At 35.5% G+C, this 19,118-nt stretch overlaps 1 protein-coding gene and 1 long non-coding RNA gene across 12 annotated transcripts in view; both read right to left on the reverse strand.

Moving 5' to 3' along the window:
- The window catches only part of LOC113413660 (uncharacterized), a 301,334-nt gene that overhangs the window by 235,256 nt on the left and 46,960 nt on the right, over positions 1-19,118 (reverse strand). The window lies entirely within an intron of this gene.
- Positions 1-19,118, reverse strand: part of PPP1R13B (protein phosphatase 1 regulatory subunit 13B) — a 56,928-nt gene that overhangs the window by 17,228 nt on the left and 20,582 nt on the right. For 10 of the 11 annotated variants that reach the window (XM_026670101.2, XM_026670099.2, XM_026670100.2 and 7 more), the window contains 4 exons: positions 16,827-16,891; positions 7,809-7,910; positions 4,816-4,990; positions 906-1,102 (listed from right to left, as the gene is read on the reverse strand). In XM_026670101.2, the coding sequence (XP_026525886.1) occupies positions 906-1,102; positions 4,816-4,990; positions 7,809-7,910; positions 16,827-16,891 (539 nt within the window). Of the gene's footprint in view, positions 1-905; positions 1,103-4,815; positions 4,991-7,808; positions 7,911-9,670; positions 9,838-16,826; positions 16,892-19,118 lie in introns of those variants that run through there. The other variant, XM_087952229.1, reaches the window with a different exon arrangement.

The following is a 19,118-nucleotide window of genomic DNA, read 5'->3' on the forward strand; positions in this document are numbered from 1 at the left end:
AAGCCTAGTTTTAACAGCCTTTTTTTGGAAAGCCAAGACAAATGTGATCATCCAAATCATCATACAGGAAGAGGCAGTGCCCAATCAATAGGGCAGGCACTGTGACATAGAAGGACATCTTCTCATTCCAACAGGATAACAATTTCATAGAGGGGACCTGAATATGCCCATCCTATTGCATCTGGTGGAATGGGAGAAACTATCAGAGATGCAGGTAGTCCTTGGGTTATGCCCGCTCATTCAGGAACCATTCAAAGTTATGTCAGTGCAAATGAGGGGATCTTAAGACCGTTTCTCAAAATTGTATTCACTGCAGTGTCTCTGTGGTCATGTGATTTGGATGCTTGGCAGCTGGCTTGCAATTCAACAGTTGCAGTATCCTGTGGTCACATGATTTCAATTTGTGACCTTCCAAATTGGTTTCCCACAAGCAAAGTCAATGAGGAAACTGGTGGGAAGCTGCAAATCATTCCCAGAATTTTATTTCATGACTTGCACTCTGCAGAGCCCACTCAACTGCCCACCTGTAGCTTTCACGCACCAGCCTCCTTGCCTGGAACTTCTTCCTCTTCCCATGTTGCAGCTACATGCTGTTCTTGCTTAATTACCCACACGGCCCTGGGGATGCAATGGCAATCAGGGCTGCCATTACACTTTATGATGAAATTATTTAGTGATGGAAATCTTGGTTCCAATTGCTCTCATAACTGAAAGAATACCTGTAGGAGTTGCCCAATAAATATCAATAACTGAACTGTTAGTGCAACATAGCTGATGTGTCCTGTTCAGCTTTGATGGATTCTCTGTTTTTGTTTTATTTTGTTGTAGAGAAATAACTGATTTTTAAAAGTCCAAAGGAATGCTACACTTCTGCTAATAAATAAGTAAATATCTTAATTATTTACCTGTAGCTCTTGATATAATTTTTTTAATTCTATAGCTGCAGGTCCTGTCATCTGTCCATTATAAGACTGGAACCCATTCAATTTCCCTTTTCTTAGATCTTCTAATTGTTGAGTAAGCTGGTCCACTTTTAACACTGCAGCTTGTAATTCTTGTTGCTTTTCCTGGAACATGGCACTGATATGTTCAATTTCAGTAGCTACAATTAAAATGAAAAATGAAAAAAGTATCAAGGAGCATCAGAGATTACACGCAATACTTTAGAATTGTATCCTTGCAAACTCTGCATTATATGAGGTGTCCTTAGTGCTCTTTTAGCTTGGTTGTTTTACTGCAGATGTTTCATTACCCAAACTAGGTAACATCATCAGTGCTAGTGACTAGCACTGATATTACTTAGTATAGGTAATGAAACATCTGCAAGAAAACAACCAAGCCCAGAGAGCACAAGGATGACCCATTTCAATCCTGAACTAAAATATATTCCTTTATTGGTTTGCATTAATGCTCTGTGAGCAAAATAAAAATGAGAAATGTAGAAACTGTGACAAGCAATAATGGACAAACCTGGGGAGCTGAGAATACTATCATGAAAATTTAAACCCTAAATTGTACAGTCCAGCTCCATGTTCAAAGCATAGGATGCTCACTATGCCACAACCAGCCTATAAATTCCATAAACAAAGAAGCCTGGGACTTCCAGTTTAAGCTTCTTCAGCGACAGACCGAAACCTTGTCTCTGTGAGGCTTTGATCCGTGCTCGCCGCTGGAGCGCCCCGAGCCAGCTGGTTTCGGGGCTAAGCCACCCCGTAGAGATGGTGAAGAAGGGGGAGACTGCGTGAAGGGTTGAGGAGAGCTGCATCTCTCCTCCCCAGCTGGCCATTACTTCCTTTCCCGAAGGCGGTTGCAGCAGTGGTCAGAAATGGCCACCACAAAGAAGAACTGGACCGGAAAATAATGTGCAGGAGGAAGATAAGAAGAGAAAGTTTTGGTTGACCGGGTCAAACAGCAAAAGCAACAAATAAGGTACCCTGGAATTGAAACTTTAAAAACAATAACAACATTGTTCCCAAAGAAGATTTTGAAGCTGCGAAGGAGAGAAAAAGGGAAAAGATTTGTTTTTTTTTCTTCCCTTTCTTATACTGATTGCTAAGAGACTTAAGCAAGAAATTGGAAAAAATCCACTTTGACATCAATAGGCATTTAATGCTGAAAATAAAAAATCAAAGGGATAATAAAGATTTCTGGATAATTAAAAGCTTTTGAAAACAGGAAAGGAGATAAAAAGAATAAAAGGGTAGGATCTGGAAGGGAGGAGACTGCCTGGAATTAAAAAAGAACTTCCAGCAAGATCTCAACAAGACTTCCAAAAGATACATTCTAACTGAATTATCGCAACAAAAACCCCAGGAAGAGAAAGTCGAAAAAGAAATAAGAAGATATAACTCGGGACTATCTGGATTACTTGATGATTTCTGGATTCCTGGTTATTGTTTTGAATGACTAAAATCAATCGGGTGGTTGTTTAAAACTGTTTAAAATGGCTCCACTTTTAGAAGAACTGAAAATGGAACTTAAAAAGTACAAAGATATTTCAGTTTTTAGAAATGGAGATTTGGAATTATGAGTAACAACAAGAAATGCCTGCAGAACAAGAAGATTGTGACAAAGAAGAAGCCATCTTTAATGGACAAGTAATCTTAGATTGGGGGGGGGGAAGGAAAGGGGGAAAGAGAATGGAAAGTTTAAGATTGGGAAAAACAACTCCAAAAAAAATTAGAGTGAAAAATAAGTATAAAATCAGAAAGCAACAGAAGAAGGAAATGCAGAAGAGAGAATTAGAAGTAGAGAGACAAGGGGGTAAAAAGGGGAGGGAGAAGATGAGAGGGAAGAAAGAAAGGAAAAGAAGTTATAAAGGACAGAAGCAAAATACAGAGAAACAGGGTCTATTTAGAGATAATGGGTGAAAATTTAATGGAAAAAGGGATTCTGCAAAGGTATGTAAGATAGTATGGTTATATTAGAAACAGAAATAATTTTAGAAAATATGAAACAATGTATGATTAAAATGTCTGATAAAATAGCTATCGTAGTTCAGTGGAATGCTTGTCAATAAATAAATGTAACAAAAGGTATATTTAATGATTTATAAAACATGTGAGGAGAAATAAGGGAAAATTAATTATGGAGATTATATGTGTTTTTAAGGAAGTATGGTATTTAATTGAAAAGAAGTGTAAAAGATGTTTAAGACTTTAATGATTATTAATGATAGAACTGAACTGGAATGGAATGAGGGTTTATAATTACATATATTTACAATCTTTTTTTAAAAAAGAATATAGTGTGTATTATAAGAATGTACCAAGCAGATTTCGATTGGAAGTTATGTATTATGTATTATATTGAAGGTCATAACCTTAAGGTATATATTGAAGTTTAAATAAGAGTTGAATGGATGTAATTAAAAGATATAAAGGTGTCATACTCCATAAACAAAGAAGCCTGCATTTGTACTTAAGGACTTAAGAAAATCAGTGTATGAATTTATAAATACTGTATGTTTGAAAGAAAGAATATTAAGAGATTCTCCAAAAACAGTAAAAATTGAGAATATTAATACTGAATAACTCTTCTGATTTGAATATAATGATTAATCATGTGCTTTCCTTTTTGAATAAGCATAGCATGTAAATATATGTCTCAGAATTATATTTACTTATTTATGTAAAACTTTTGTATAGATACTGTCATGCCCCTGGTGGAGATTGAGGAAGAGGAAGAACAGACAACAGGGAGTGGGAGTGTGGCTCCAGAGGTGGTGGAGGAGGCTGGGGAAGGGCAGAGGCCGGCTGAGCAATCAGAAGAGGATCCAAGCCCATCCCCTATCCATCCTAGGGCATGCAGAGAAGAGAGGATCAGGGAAAAGCGAGGTCTACTCAGGAGGAGATTACCATGATCCTCCTCGTGGCTTGCAGCTGGGAGCTATGTATATAAGTTTGTAACTGCTTAGTCAGAATTGCTGGAGCAAAGTTTAGTGTTTTCTTTGAAAGAGGTTTATCTTTGTTGACGTTCTTCCCATGGACTCTCCCTGTTATCTTCCTGGACTGTATGATTAATTATCTTGGCTTGCTTCGGAACTCTCGTCAATGCGGTTTGTTTTGGTTTCCTTTTGCCTCATTATTTACTTTTATGACTTTAAACTGTGCCTAATACAACAGTGAAGTTAAGTTGAAGGCATTACCGGACTTTAATGTATGTTTTGGGTTATTTTGAGAGACTACAGGTCATCACAGATACCCACATTAAAATCAAACTATGCCCCCTCCCACTATGACCTCACCCTATCTCAGTGCCTGGGGGAAGAGCCAGGTCTTGGATGCTCTCTGGAAGATAAAAGGGATGGGAACATGTTGGATCTGCAGGATGGTGAACTATATGTACACTAGACCACATAATGGTTCACATAATAGATAGACCATATCGCCAATAGACCATTAGGCTCACATAATAAGTCACATTTTTTAATCCTGGCTTATTGAAATATATGGATGTCTTGCATTGTTCAGATAATTCATACCAAGTTTAATAGTTTTAACTATACATGAACACTTATATCTCATTCTTAATCAGATGTGTGCTTACAACATGCTGAAAAATAATGTAAACTTGGCTATATTCAGCAGTTGTCTTTGTTATGAAAAGTGGAGAGGGTGAAAAATAAAAGTGTAATAGCAGAAATGGCTTCCAATTAACTCCATGTTCAAAATGGTTCAGATGATTGCTTTTCCATATCTGAATTACCACAGCAGTTTGACACACATCTCACTGCATGACTATCTCTAAATCAAATAAGGGGTCAAAAAAGTCCAGTAACAAGTATTACAGAAATGGGAAAAAAATCACTCATACACAAATTGCCATTCATAATTTTGCTGTAGTCCACCTGTCCCCTCATGGCACGGATTTTTTTCAGCTTAGTCTCTTGGGTCTCTACTCGTTCTTTAAGTTTCTGAAGCTTTTCACTCTCAGACACAGACTGTTGTTGACGGCGTTCTTGTTGCTTGAGGTAACGCAAACGTTGTTCCTATCAAAACAAGTACAACATGTAATCATTCTGTTTTATTTTTAGAAAAATATTACCAGTCAGTCTGTTAGTATTAAAAGCATGCTGAGACAGCTAATCTTTAAATTAGTTAACAGCTTTCTTGCCTGGCGATCTTTTTCCTTTTGAGTCTAAAAACAAATATTAACTCCCTGTCAAACCTGTAAGAAGATCAAACCTCATATACACTTTTAAGAATTTAAGTGAACGATTCATTCCAGCATAGTTGCAAGTTTCCTGTAAAGCGAACTTCCTGCTACTCAAACATGCTTCCTTCCACTGAAAAATTGGTCCCAACACTCCATTGCACAACTTCCCAAAGGAAACAGTGACTATCATAGGATTACAAACATATAAAGAGATCCAAAGCAAGATATATATCACTTCTTTAGAATCACAGCCTATGAACTGAACAAATGCAGGAAATGCTTCCTTTTTTCTCATAGCACTTTGTTATTACACAAAACAAAAACTAAAATTCATTTCTTCCCTCTAATATGGCACGTATTTTAGTAACACATGCTAAAATACTTCAGATGCTAAAATACTTTGGAATATATATCTATATATATCTATATATCTATGGTATTCAGCTTTGTTCGGGTATTTTCCCACGTCATTGTAGTTGTGCTTTTAAAGTTGTAGCAACGTTTCGGCAGAATCTCATCTGCCATCATCAGGATTCTGTATAGTGTTCATCATCAGAAGCCTGATGATGGCAGATGATTCTGCCAAACATTGCTACAACTTTAAAAGCACAACTACAATGACGTGGAAAAACGAACAAAGCTGAATACTATATATCTATATCTATATATCTATATATCTATATATCTATATATCTATATATCTATATATCTATATCTATATCTATATCTATATCTATATCTATATCTATCTATCTATCTATCTATCTATTCATAGATTTTCACGGGTACAAGTATGTAGGTCTAGGTGTGTTCGGGTCTTTTCTCGTGTAAGATTAAGAGTATCTTGGCGATGTTTGGCGAGGTTCCACTCGCCATTCTCAGGCTGGTGCTTTCGGCCGTGCCAGTGCAAGCAGTGCAGACAGCTCCAATCACACACTGCTTGCACTGGCACGAAGCCGAAAGCACCAGCCTGAGAATGGTGAGTGGACCCTCACCGAAACATCGCCAAGATACTCTTAATCTTACACGGGAAAGGACCCAAACACACCTAGACCTATGTATGTATGTATGTATGTATGTATGTATGTATGTATGTGTATATATATATATATATATATATATATATATATATATATATATATATATATATATATATATATATATACACACACACACACACACACACGTAAGATTCAAAGTATCTAGCAACGTTTGGCGAGGTCCCACTCGCCATCTTCAGGCTGGTGCTTTCTGCTTAGTGCCAGTGCAAGAAACGTTGCGGCGTTGCCTGATACTTTGAATCTTAGCGGAACCGATAACCAAAGATCCACATATACGAGAACCTCAGAAAACACATATATATATATATATATATATATATATATATATATATATATATATATATATATATATATATATATATATATATGGGTCTTTTCCTGTGTAAGATTAAGAGTATCTTGGCAACGTTTCGGCGAGGTCCCACTCGTCATCCTCAGGTTGGTGCTTTCGGCTTCGTGCCAATGCAAGATACTCTTAATCTTACATGGGAAAAGACCCGAACACACCTAGACCTATATGTATGTATGTATGTATGTATGTATGTATGTATGTATGTATGTATGTGTGTGTGTGTGTGTGTATATATATATATATATATATATATATATATATATATATATATATATATATTCACCCAGATGAAACCTAGCTTCCTAACAAATGATAGCCGTCCATTTACTCGGAGTCAAGCTGCACTAAAAGCCTCCAATACAGGAACACAATGTTGCCAGCCAATCAAGACACAAAAAAAGCCACAAAACAGACAGAAGATATTAGAAACACCAATCAAGCAGAACACAGCAAACTCCAAGACCAATAAACACAGACCAAGACTCCCAACCAATCAGGATGAAGAAAAAACCATTCTGGCACAGCAGTAGGCTAGCTCCAAATTTAAAACTGAAACAACTGTAAAAGTCTGACTCACAGACGAACTCAATACAGAAGACTGATGATGGCAGATGAGATTCTGCCGAAATGTTGCTACAACTTTAAAAGCACAACTATAATGACGTATCACATACACACACATTCACACATACAAAAAACCTTTGGAAACTCAAATTATCTCTATTCTTAACATTCACAGAGCATTCCATGCTTAATTTAAAAGCATCCACACTAAATTTTTGGTTGAGCTCAAATAAACTGGGTGAGCCAAAAGGAAAAAAGAGAAAGAACCAGAGGTGTTATTCTCAGAGATGAAATCTATAGTCTGAGAAGTTTAATCCATACTACCTCCAAAGAACTATTGATGAAACAAAATAAAACAAAACAAAAAACCTAGCTATAAAATGTGGTGTTGTTTCAACTGCTGCCTTATAAAACATCTGAGCCATTTTTTCTGCATTCGTGCAGTATCACCAATTAATTTTGCTGCATTCGTGCAGTATCACCACTAAGAATCCTATCCACTTTTATTTCAAGAGTATAATGTAAGGTCAGTTGCATATGTACAGCTGTAGCAGCATTTTAAGGAGGAAAAACAATTCTCAATTGCAGCAACTCTTTATTACATCATTTTCTGTATAGTCAGATTTAAAAAATCTTCTGGACAGTATATTTTCAAAGTCTGATGGAAGTTTTACCTTGGCAACCAACATTTGCTGCTGATTTTCAATTTGCTGTTGCTGCCTGGCAGCCATATCCTGAAGTTCTGACAGCGTGAGTTCAACACGTGGATTTCCAACCTATAAAGGAAAAAGATCAATTGTAAAAAAGGAAGAGCATTGAATGGAGATAGAATAAAACAATTTCAGTTTCACAAGTGGAAAAAATTAAAAGCAAACAATAATTTATTACTCAATCTCAAGACAAAACAGCGCTCCAAAATGACACATACTGTATACATTATATATGAAATATGTTTGAAAATTTAGCTTCCTGAAACCAAATATATCTTTTACATTCCTGACACATCAAAGTTTCTTAATTTTTAAAAAAATGTTTAGCAAAAAGTAGACAATGAGTTATAAAAAACACAAAAAAACCAGTAACATAACTAACAAAATCCTAGAACAATCCTAAAGAAAACAAACCCCAAAATAAAAAACTCACTAATAAGTATCTAAATTTTTCACATGTGTATATATTATACATAGATGCTGTACAGAAATAATTGGTTTATCGAAAATCTACTAAAGCTCTCTTGTGTGTTTGTAATTTTCAGTTAGCCTAACTGTGCATCATAGCACAAACATTTTTGAAATGAGGTACCTCAAATCTGATTACTTAAAATGTATGCAAAATCTGAGACCCATACACATTAAAATTTCAAGGATCTTCACATCATTTGTATTTGCAAAGTTGTAGCCGCTGCAGCATCACCATGGGTAGCTACAGTCATTCAACTGTGATTTCCAGTGCTCCCTGCAAGCTTCCCACAAGCTTCCCACAAGCAAAGTCAATAGGGAAGCCAGCAGGAAGTGGGAAGTTACCCCCACTCCCACTGCTATTTTGCCCACATGCTTGGTCATTCTGTTTCATGTTAATGTAATGAAATATTTCTGAAAGGATGACGCAATGGTTCATGGGCTGTCCGGTACCTTATAACACTGCACTATTATTAATCAGAAAAATAACAAGAATGATAATATTATTCTAAACAAAAACACATTGCTTCATCTTTTGATTACTGGAAAACATACTTTTTAAAAGAAATAAATTACACTTTTACTAAATAAAGATATCTATTTTTACAATTTCATATACAATATATTTTCTCCTTTCATAAAGCATAATACATATTTTGAATTTCTACCATTTTTAGACTGTGAATTTCAAGATAGCCTGGTCTGCCTATCAAACAAAATTATTTGATAATTAGTATGGTATCATGATTAATAAATGCACATATTTTTCATTATCTTATTTTATTTTTTACAATCGAACAGTATCTTTGGAACTGTTTTACCATCAAATAATTGTGCATAATAATACAATGTTCAATTATGGAAACAAAGTCAACAGAAGAATGCATCATAATCCTAATGGCTTAAATATTACATTTGATACAGCATGTTAAAATCCATGAGTCTGATTTATACTAAATCAAAAAACACAAGAAGGGTGAGGAAAATAAAAACACTAGCTAGGAAAAAGAGGTTAATACCCCCCACACACACACAGATGTCTTAAGAAAAAGTTTAACTTGTGACTAGGATATGGCTCCAACTTCTCATATAAAAATCAGAAAGGCATTAAAGAAAATTTAATTTAGCATTACCCCCAAAATATTGCAGTTAAGTGCATACATTTCATAATACTGAAGGACTAAATAACTAAAGGATCTCCAAAATATAGCATTTTACCTTCTATCCATAACAGCAAATTATGACGATTACCTTCTAGACACAAATATACTTTCTACCGATTAAGACAAATCTTTACCATTAATGACTATTCTGCAGTAGTATATGAACAAAACAGGAATAATAACAAAGGTTTAAACCTGTAGCATTATGCTTGGCTGTTTCCTCTTTCTCCACATGAGAAAAAGATGGTTGTAGAAGAACAGGAAAGACACTCAGCTTCAGAGCTGTAAATTCTGAAGATCAGAACCAGTATGTTTGGCTCATCAAAGTAAGGCAGCCAAGTCTTTGAAAATTAAATAACTTCATAAAATTTGTTCTCAAGTAATACAGTTTTCCTGAAAAGGATTCAAGCTTTTAATTCTAATTCTTTTAAATTCAGTTACAGTTCAGATAAAATGGATGAAAAATATCTGAAATTTTTCTCATCCAAATGAAGTTTTCTATTAGAAAACAAAGCTCAAAGAAAACAACAGTAAACATTTCTAATCCTGTTAAAGTCTGAGAGCCCAAAATATTGTACAACTAAATACTGTACTCATACTACTTATATAGTTGTTCTCCGAATGACATCATTTATTTTTCAAAACAAACCTGAGCCTATCACATGTAAGACACAAAAACCTCATGGCACTCACTGACAATATAATAATAATGCATTTCCAGTGTTCATAAAAGGCACAGGTACATAGATAACCACTCCCACATACATTCCAAAAAATCATTCTGAGCTTCGTTTTCTAACTATTGGCTTCTTTCTATTAGCTGAGAAATCTTTCTCTTAAAATAGAACTGATGCAAATAGAATTCTGACCACAATAATCTATAAATGAAAAACTTGTATAAAAACATAATATTTATACTTCAACTTATTACATCTGAGAAATCTTTTAGAGCAAAGCAAGTATCACCTACTGGAAACATAGCCAGTGAAGTCTGACTTTATTTTCAGTTCTACCATATCCAGTGACAAAGAATTGGAAAGAACATTATACATCATGATTAAAATAATCTTTTATTCAATAGAAGTCCTTGCATGATTTATTTTCTTCATTTATTTAAAAGTATCTCTATCAGATGATGTACATTTCAACTCCCAAAGATAAGCTTCTATGCACACCAGTACTAGAAGCACCAGCCTTAAAAAACAATGAAGCGGAAATGTGATAAATATATAGTTCCCTGGCATGTGATTATGCTTATCAACCTGTAATTTTCATATATTTTGCCACTGCAGCGGTATATGAAGAAACACAAATAAATTGCAGACTGGAATCTTGAAGATAGTGTTTTCATATCTGTTTAAAATCTGTTATATAGATACGAAAAATAATCCATCTATGGAACAGTTGATTTTGTTTGTCAATACTGAAGCCAAAATGATTTTGATGTTTCAGTCCATGTCCAGAATACAACAGACATGTTTTTTATTTATTCATACGATGAAAAGAAATCTTGATCCATGCAGGGGTAGTGTGTTGTTGTTGGGACGGTGGGAAAGAAGATGGACGAATGAGAGAGGGATAGAGATAGGGGGGAAGGAAGACAGTGAAAAAATGGGGGTAGAATTGGGATATGCTTATCAGAGCCAATAATGGCTAAGAAGAAGAAAAGAAGGTGCTGGGAAGATAAGATCATAGGGGACCAGTAGGATATGCCATACTGGAATTCCTAAAGTAGAAAAGGACAGAGGGGATGAAGTCCACCAGCCTTACTCTAACCATAACCTGTTATCTGTAACAGTATGACCCTGTTGCTACTGAGGGATAAAATAAATAAATAATACTGAAATAATCACTGATGCTCAAATCTGGGAACTAGAAAACCGAATTAATAGGTTAAATTCACATGTTATGTTGCTACTATAGTTTCAAACTTTGTAACTGTTTTGTGTGATGCATAACCCTTGCTATTGTTACATGATATCCAATTGAAACTAATATACTATTATTCCCAGGTTTCATCTACATTTCTGTCTTGCATTTTTTAAATTAATTGCATTTGGAATCCATTTGGGAAGGAAAATGTAAATTTTACAGTGGCAATAATTAGGTTCATGTGAATATAGATTGACTGAATCTAGACAAAAAGGGAAACTATTTGAATACAAAAATCAAAACAGTGAAGACAGGACTATCTAATGATCATATTTATTGAGGCTTTGTATAGTTAAAAATGATTTAGAATAAATGTTTTGCACTCATAGGAGCACAACATTTCTCTGATATTTTAGGCCGCCACGAAAGCTTAAAAAGATGCAGTTGCTTTAAAAATTAAGTCATTAAACTAAACTTCATTAAAGTTTTTTTAAAAACTCATATTTTTTCAAGGCCTTATATTTATATCCACTGGACACTTCACCTAGCAATATAATTTAAAATGTGATTAATTATACTATTAATATTACATTAAAAATGTCACCAAAGTTCTCCTTATGCCATTGTTTATTATAAAAATTAATATACCATTCTACTAAAATGCTGCTTTAAATTGCGGGCAATGGCAACATTGCAATTAAAAGACAAATCAATTAAACATTAATAAATAACACTAGGTATAGATTACAGTAAATACAATTTCAGCAGCATCACTTAACATACCCAACCCAATTTGAACAACAACAACAACAAAAATGCTGCCAGCAGCAGGATACCAGATTTCTTTTGTCAGGAATCCCCATGTTCTGGGAATAGCCTTCTAAGTATTCCTCAGATTATAGGAAGGCAGAAAGAAAGGTGTCTTCCATAAGGTTCACACGAGAAAAGATAGTATTTCAAATAATCTGGTGTAAGTTCATATAAGTTATTATATACCTATTTCCTGTATTCTTACTCATGTTTATACTTATATCTATTATCCTGTAAGTGATTGACAAATCAAATCAAATAAATAAATAAATAAAATAAAGTTATTATTTATCATAGCCAGTGCTGAACTGTGCCCATAAACAGAAAAGCAGACAATGAAGTAGTTGTAACAAGGAAGTCATATGCTTTTTACAACTGACCCTAATCAGTATTTTGGCTGTGCAATCGAGACCTGATGAAATTTCCCTAAAAGAGAATAGATTAAAATCTTTAACTGTGCAAATATACTGCCAGCTATACTGAAATCTGGATACAAAGAATCAAGGATTTAAATCTAGGAATAAACCCAACCTGCCGTTCAAAGTAAGCAGGTCAGAACTGTCCAGCTAGAAAAAAATACATTATCTTTTTGTACGTTAAGCATTGTCTTTTGTGCATTCAGTTATATGTCCTCATTCAGTCTGCTACTGTCAGCCCTTCAAGGTGGGGTAGAACAGGAAACAGATCACAAGAACTATTAGAACTCTATGTCACAGCTTATAATAATATTCAATACCTGACACAAATTTCTCTGCCCACTTTTGTAACCAAGAAAATCAGGGCGGGGTAATCTTGAGGGTTTTCCCCCCCGCAGCCCAATCTCTTTCTCAGGGTTGACTTGGTATTTACATAACCACCTTCACATTCTTTCTTAAAGAAGAACTTTGTACTCCTCTACACCACCTCCCTTATCAGATTTAGTCTACCCTCAGACAGCATTGGAAAGTGCTTGGACTTGGAAACAAGGGTTGAACACAGAATAATACTTTCAGCTCTACCAGATAGGCCAGGACAAAACACCACAAGAGCTACAGAAATTCAACTGGATAGGGTATTTTAGTAGAACTTTGAAATCCCAAAACCCAAAGAGAATCAAAACAAGTTAATCTTGAATATTTTTCTTGTTGTTTTGTCTGCTTATCAGACTGTACTTCTTAATGATCCATTTAAAGAGGAGCATGAATTGGTTTTGTGACAAATATTTCAAATATGTAGTGCTTTTTCCCTTTAATAACTGATAATCAGTTCCAAAATTGTAATAAATGTAATCTAATTTTAAAGCAAATAGAAAAAAAGAAAATCTATTGACTGTACATTGGTTCACTGTGAAATGTACAAAAGATACTACAAACTGAAGACTGCTCAGTGATGAAATGATTTCCATCCTCCTTTTACTGAAAACTGGAAAGAACTGCAAGCCAAAATATGAATGTTGTGTTTACTATAATTCATCACTCAAGAGCAATTATGAATAATAGAAAGGTCTCATTAAGCACTATAAATAAATACTGTTCCTTTAATTGTGACTTGTGAAACTGGATTTCTCTGTTTAAAGAGGAAACAAAGCCAGCCTAGTGTGATATGCTCTAACCTGCTATGATTAAGGCTCATTAAAAAATTCTGAAATACCATAGGCTTTACTTTATTTTTGTTTTTCCAACATTGTGGTTAATGCAATGTTTATGAAGGTGACACAACCTCAAAAACAGACATTCAAAACAGCACATGATTAAATTTAATGCTACAGGCATCATACAGCATTTACTTGCCTCACACATTTTCATTACAATGTTTCTTTTTCAAATTAAATTGTTGACAGTGTTCCATAAAAATTTGTACAATTGCCAAATGTAAATAGATAATTCTTGTAGTACCATTTCTTCTATTTCACCATTTATTTTCATAGCTAAGTATGATTTACTGAAACAAAAATCAGATGTGTATTTTATTTTTATTTATTTATTTGATTTGTCAATCACTTACAAGATAATAGGTATAAGTATAAACATGCGTAAGAATACAGGAAATAGGTACAAATAAATGGGGACAATAGAACAGGGGCAGTAGGCACGATTGTGCACTTATGCACATCCCTAACAGACCTCTTAGGAATGGGTTGAGATCAATAGTGGATAGTTTAAGGTTAAAGGAGTGGGGGTTAGAGGATGTAACAACAGAGTCAGGTTGTGCATTCCAAGCATTGACCACTGTGTTGCTGAATTTGTACTTTCTGCAATCAAGTTTGGAGCGGTTTACATTGAGTTTGTATCTGTTGTGTGCTCCTGTATTGTTGTGGTTGAAACTGAAGTAGTCATTGACTGGTAGGACATCGTAGCAGATAATTTTGTGTACTACGCTTAAGTCCAACCATAGGTGGCGTAGTTCAAGGTTGTCCAAGCCCAAAATTTCAAACCTGGTGATATAGGGTATTTTGTTGCGAGCAGAGGAGTGTAGTACTCTTCTCGTGAAATACTTCTGGACTTGCTTGATTGTGTTAATGTCTGATATACAGTGTGGATTCCAGACAGAGGAGCTGTATTCAAGTATTGGTCTAGCAAAGGTTTTATATGCCCTAGTTAGCAATTCAATATTTCCGGAGGAGAAGGTTCATAAAATTAGATTTACAACTCTTAATGCCTTTTTGGCAATGCTGTTACCTATGTGAGCTCTGGAGCTTAGGTTGTTTGATATTAATATTAATATTGATATTAATATTAATAGTAAAACCAATGAACTACAAATATGCTATTCACAAGCTAAGTTGGTCAATAACTCCCATCTCATAAGAAATAAGCTTTCATCCTCGGTTTGTATGAATCTAATAAATCTCAGGTGGCTTTGTACCTTCTTCGATCAAAAACAAAAGCCTTCTTCTCCTCTTATTTAAATCCTTCTTCAATATGGAAAACTGCCCCTGGGCATTCTTCAAAAATCAATGAATGAAAAAAATTCTAGCGGATTTTGCTAGCAGTGAAAAGCCTAATCACGACAAGATCACATCAGCTGTCAAGTCTAATTACTCAATGCATTGTCCTTTTTGTATTCAATGGAGAAGTTTAAGCTATTTCCATTTTTACACTTGACTGTGGATTTAAATTTCAAAACAAAAACAAAGCAGAATAGAAACTTTTATGATTTGTACGCCTGTGTGGTTTTAAGTTTTTAAAGGTTTTTAATGTTTTTAAAATGTTTCTATGTTGTCCAGAGTCCACTGGCGTTGGATAGCTGAAGTAAACATTTATCACTGAAATAAAACAGCTATCTTAAATTTTCTAAAAATTCTGCTTTCTAAAGAATAAGAATAGAAACAAACCAAACAAATGTAACATCCAGAAGCATATGAATATTTTATGCTATTTTCTGAAAAGACATGACTATGATAGATCATTTGGAGTCTACATATATAACGACACTAGAATTCAGAACCAGGATAGCTGATAAAAAGAATTTGGTGCAGTGGTTAAACCACTGAGCTAGAAACTGAAAGATCATAAGTTCTACACTCACTTTAAGACATAAAGCCAACTGGGTGATCTTTAGCCAATCACTTTCTCTTAGCCCCAGGAAGGAGGCAATGGCAAACCTTTTCCTAAATCCCATATTGCTATAGATTTCCCTAAAGTTAAAATAAATAAATCTAAAGCTATTTATTCAATGGTCAGGAAATTACTGAGTTCATGCATTTGCTTAAAAACTGTCTGTTGTGGGAAATGGGGTGCTAATATGATTATATAAAGCTCTTTTATATAATATATAAGAATACTGCAAATATTTCATTCTAGGTACTAACAATAACGGCAGAAATGTGGTATTTATTCCAAGATAGTATTCAATACATGAAGATGCCACACAATCACAACAGCTGCACTGAAACTTTGTGTAATTGTAAACACTGTCACTGAATATTTAAAAAATACTATTTAAAATTTGTTCTAATAGTCTACATTACTACTAACCAGGCGTTAGCCCCACGGGGGGGGCTTTGCGCACACCGGGCAGTGGCGCTCCTGACCCCGACGCCCCCCGCCAGGAATCTCTCAAAAAAACCTACCATCGCAAAAAAAACACTTCAGTAAATTGTTGCAAAGTAACACAGTTTTGGGATATATAACACATATTGAAAACTTTTTGTGTATAATAGAAATACCAGTGGGTTAAATTCTTATAAATATTCCATATAAAACTGTTTTTTTTAAACGTTAAATTCAGGAGGGGAAAAAAGGTATGTAGTCAACTGTCATAAATTTTATAAAAGAAATCCTTGCCGAATTTGTAAAATGTAAAATTGTTTGCCTTAGGGAAAGCTATGTAAAATATTTTACTTTAAAATGTATTTTAGAAATTTTAAAATATACTGTCTGAGAAAGCGAAAGTAGGCATAACTTCCATAGATAGATTAATTAATCCTAATGTTGTTTTAAAAAAATTCTTATGAAGACATGCAAGATTCTGGTATTCTCATATTAGACTGTAAAAGATTGCAGAAGTAAAATTACCAAAATCACACAAGATATTGCACTATTTACAAAATGTTGGTTGTTATTTTATGTTACTTTATTTATTTCTGTCTTAACTATGAAAACCCACTTGAGGATGCCAAAATTGCAGGTTTAAAAATACAAATCAATTTGAAAATATATATACTGTTAATATGCAATTTGCCACATACCCCATTTTCTGTACGTTTCTCCACAGGTATAGAGATTCCATTTCTATGATTTTGAGTCTGACGTCCTAGGAAAAACACAATTATAACATTTAGGTTTCCTGTTTAATAGTTATTTAGACAATATAATGCCCAAGCTTGTGTGTTGATTTGGCCAACAAAATTTTAGATGAAGAGGAGAATAAAATGTTTTCCATTTTTTAGTTGTACGGAGGTTTGTTTTTCTACATGTCAGTAGAACCTCCATTCAATAACAACTAAAATACCACTGGAATTGACATTATCTCAGTTTTAATTACTATATTGTTTTCCACAGTTATATTAGGGTGGTAAAAAGGTAAAATGTTTGTTCACTATACCCTTTCCACAAAAACTATCACCACTACTGCTGCTAATTTCAATTACAGGTAGTCCTTGACTTTACAACCATTCATTTAGTGATCGTTTGAAGTTACAATCGCACTGGGATAAGTGACTTTTGAATGTTTTTCACACTTATAACTGTTGCAGCATCCCCATGGTCATATGATTAAAATTTGCTATGCTTGGCAACTGGCATATATTTATAACGATTGCAGTGTCATGGGTCATATGGTTATCTTTTGTGATCTTTTCACAAGGAAGATCAATGGGGAAGCCAGATTCACTTAACAATTGTGTTATTAACTTAACAATTACAGTGATTCACTTAACAACTGTGGCAAAAAGATATTAAAATAGGGAAAAATTCATTTAACAACTGTCTTGCTTAGCAACAGAAATTTTGCACTCAATTGCAGTCGTAAGTGGAGGACTATCTGCTTACCTATTTGTAAACAATACCAACCACCACCATACCATTTTATTCACAGAAGAGAATGTCAAAACTCTATTAAGCCTGAGTTTCTACCAGCCACTGTGGAGTATCACTGCCCAATCTTTTCCATGTATCAACTTGCTTGCTGTGATTGCTATTTTTCCATGAAGAGTAACAGTATGCCTAAGATTATAAAAACAAGCCGCTGATCTAAACAACCGTACTTTAATTTTGTTCAAATGCAAATTCTGATAATTTTTTAAATTACAAAAAGGGAGCTGGCATGGTGGCAATGGACCAAGGGGTTGGGAAGCCAGTGGAGCCCTGTTCATATTTTCCTGGGTGGCAACCAAGTGAGATTGGGTCAGGGGGTGGATGACCCCTCCATTATGGAGGCTCCTTGGTGAGCCTGAAGTGGGACTCAGTAGGGCTGTGGATCAGTTGCCTCTGCTCTAACTATGGAACAGACACCAGAGGATGCAGCAGTACAGCAGAATGACCAGAAATAAACTAGCACCTTAGCTGTCCTCTATCTTGGGCCTTCTGTCCCAGGAGAATATAAACACAGGCTCAACTGGCACAGGAAATGGATGTGATCGTGGCTAGGGGTTCCGCTTGGTAGAGACCCAGTGGAGTAGAGCGGGGGTCCCCAACCCCTGGTCTGTGGACCGGCACCAGTCCGTGGAGTGCCAGAAACTGGGCCGCACAAACAAGCAAAGCCCCATCCGTGGGATGCAGGCACATGCAAAACTATGTCCCCTCTGGCCCATGGAAAAACCTCTCTTCGTGGAACTGGTCCCTGGTACCCAAAAGGTTGGTGGCCACTGGAGTAGATGATTCACATGGCCAAGTGGTTTATGGCAGCAGGAGCAAGGCAGTGGAACTGTGGGAGGGCAGCCATGTGTCTTGCAACTACTGCTCAAGAGGCCACATGTAAAGCAGCAGTGGATTCCCTTGCCTGTCCAGGAATACCTGGGACTGAAGTTGCTGGCACACAAATTAAGAAAATTTTTATGGACTTTATTAAGATTTGGTAGCTGGAATTGGGGCTGGTTGAAGACCACCTGTATGCCTATTTGTCTTGCTACCTTCATATGGGAGATGGGAAAGGGCTGGGGATTCTGCCTTCCAGTCCTTTTTGGGGGTGGCTTCTCTGTTGCTTGGGTAAGACTGAGGAACAGAGTGTAAAGGAATAATAACACAGGAAAGTTTGATTTAGGATACAAGAGTTGTAGGTAGGTAGGTAGGTAGGTAGGTAGGTAGGTAGGTAGGTAGGAAGGAAGGAAGGAAGGAAGGAAGGAAGGAAGGAAGACATAGGTTAAGATGGCTAGATGGAGTGTCTGGTCAGTGAGTGCCAGAACCTGAGCAGAATCTGTCTATTTTGATCATTTAGGTTGGATGTGGATGGCTTCCACTGCCTTACGGATGGGAGCTGCGATCAGAAAGGGAAGCAGAACAGGAAAAGAGGGAAGATGGTAGGGGAGGGTATTGCAACCATG

Source organism: Notechis scutatus, chromosome 1 (genome assembly GCF_049901735.1).
Source record: "Notechis scutatus isolate UNSWTSFEM ecotype Mainland chromosome 1, rNotScu1.2, whole genome shotgun sequence".
NCBI lineage: Eukaryota > Metazoa > Chordata > Lepidosauria > Squamata > Elapidae > Notechis > Notechis scutatus.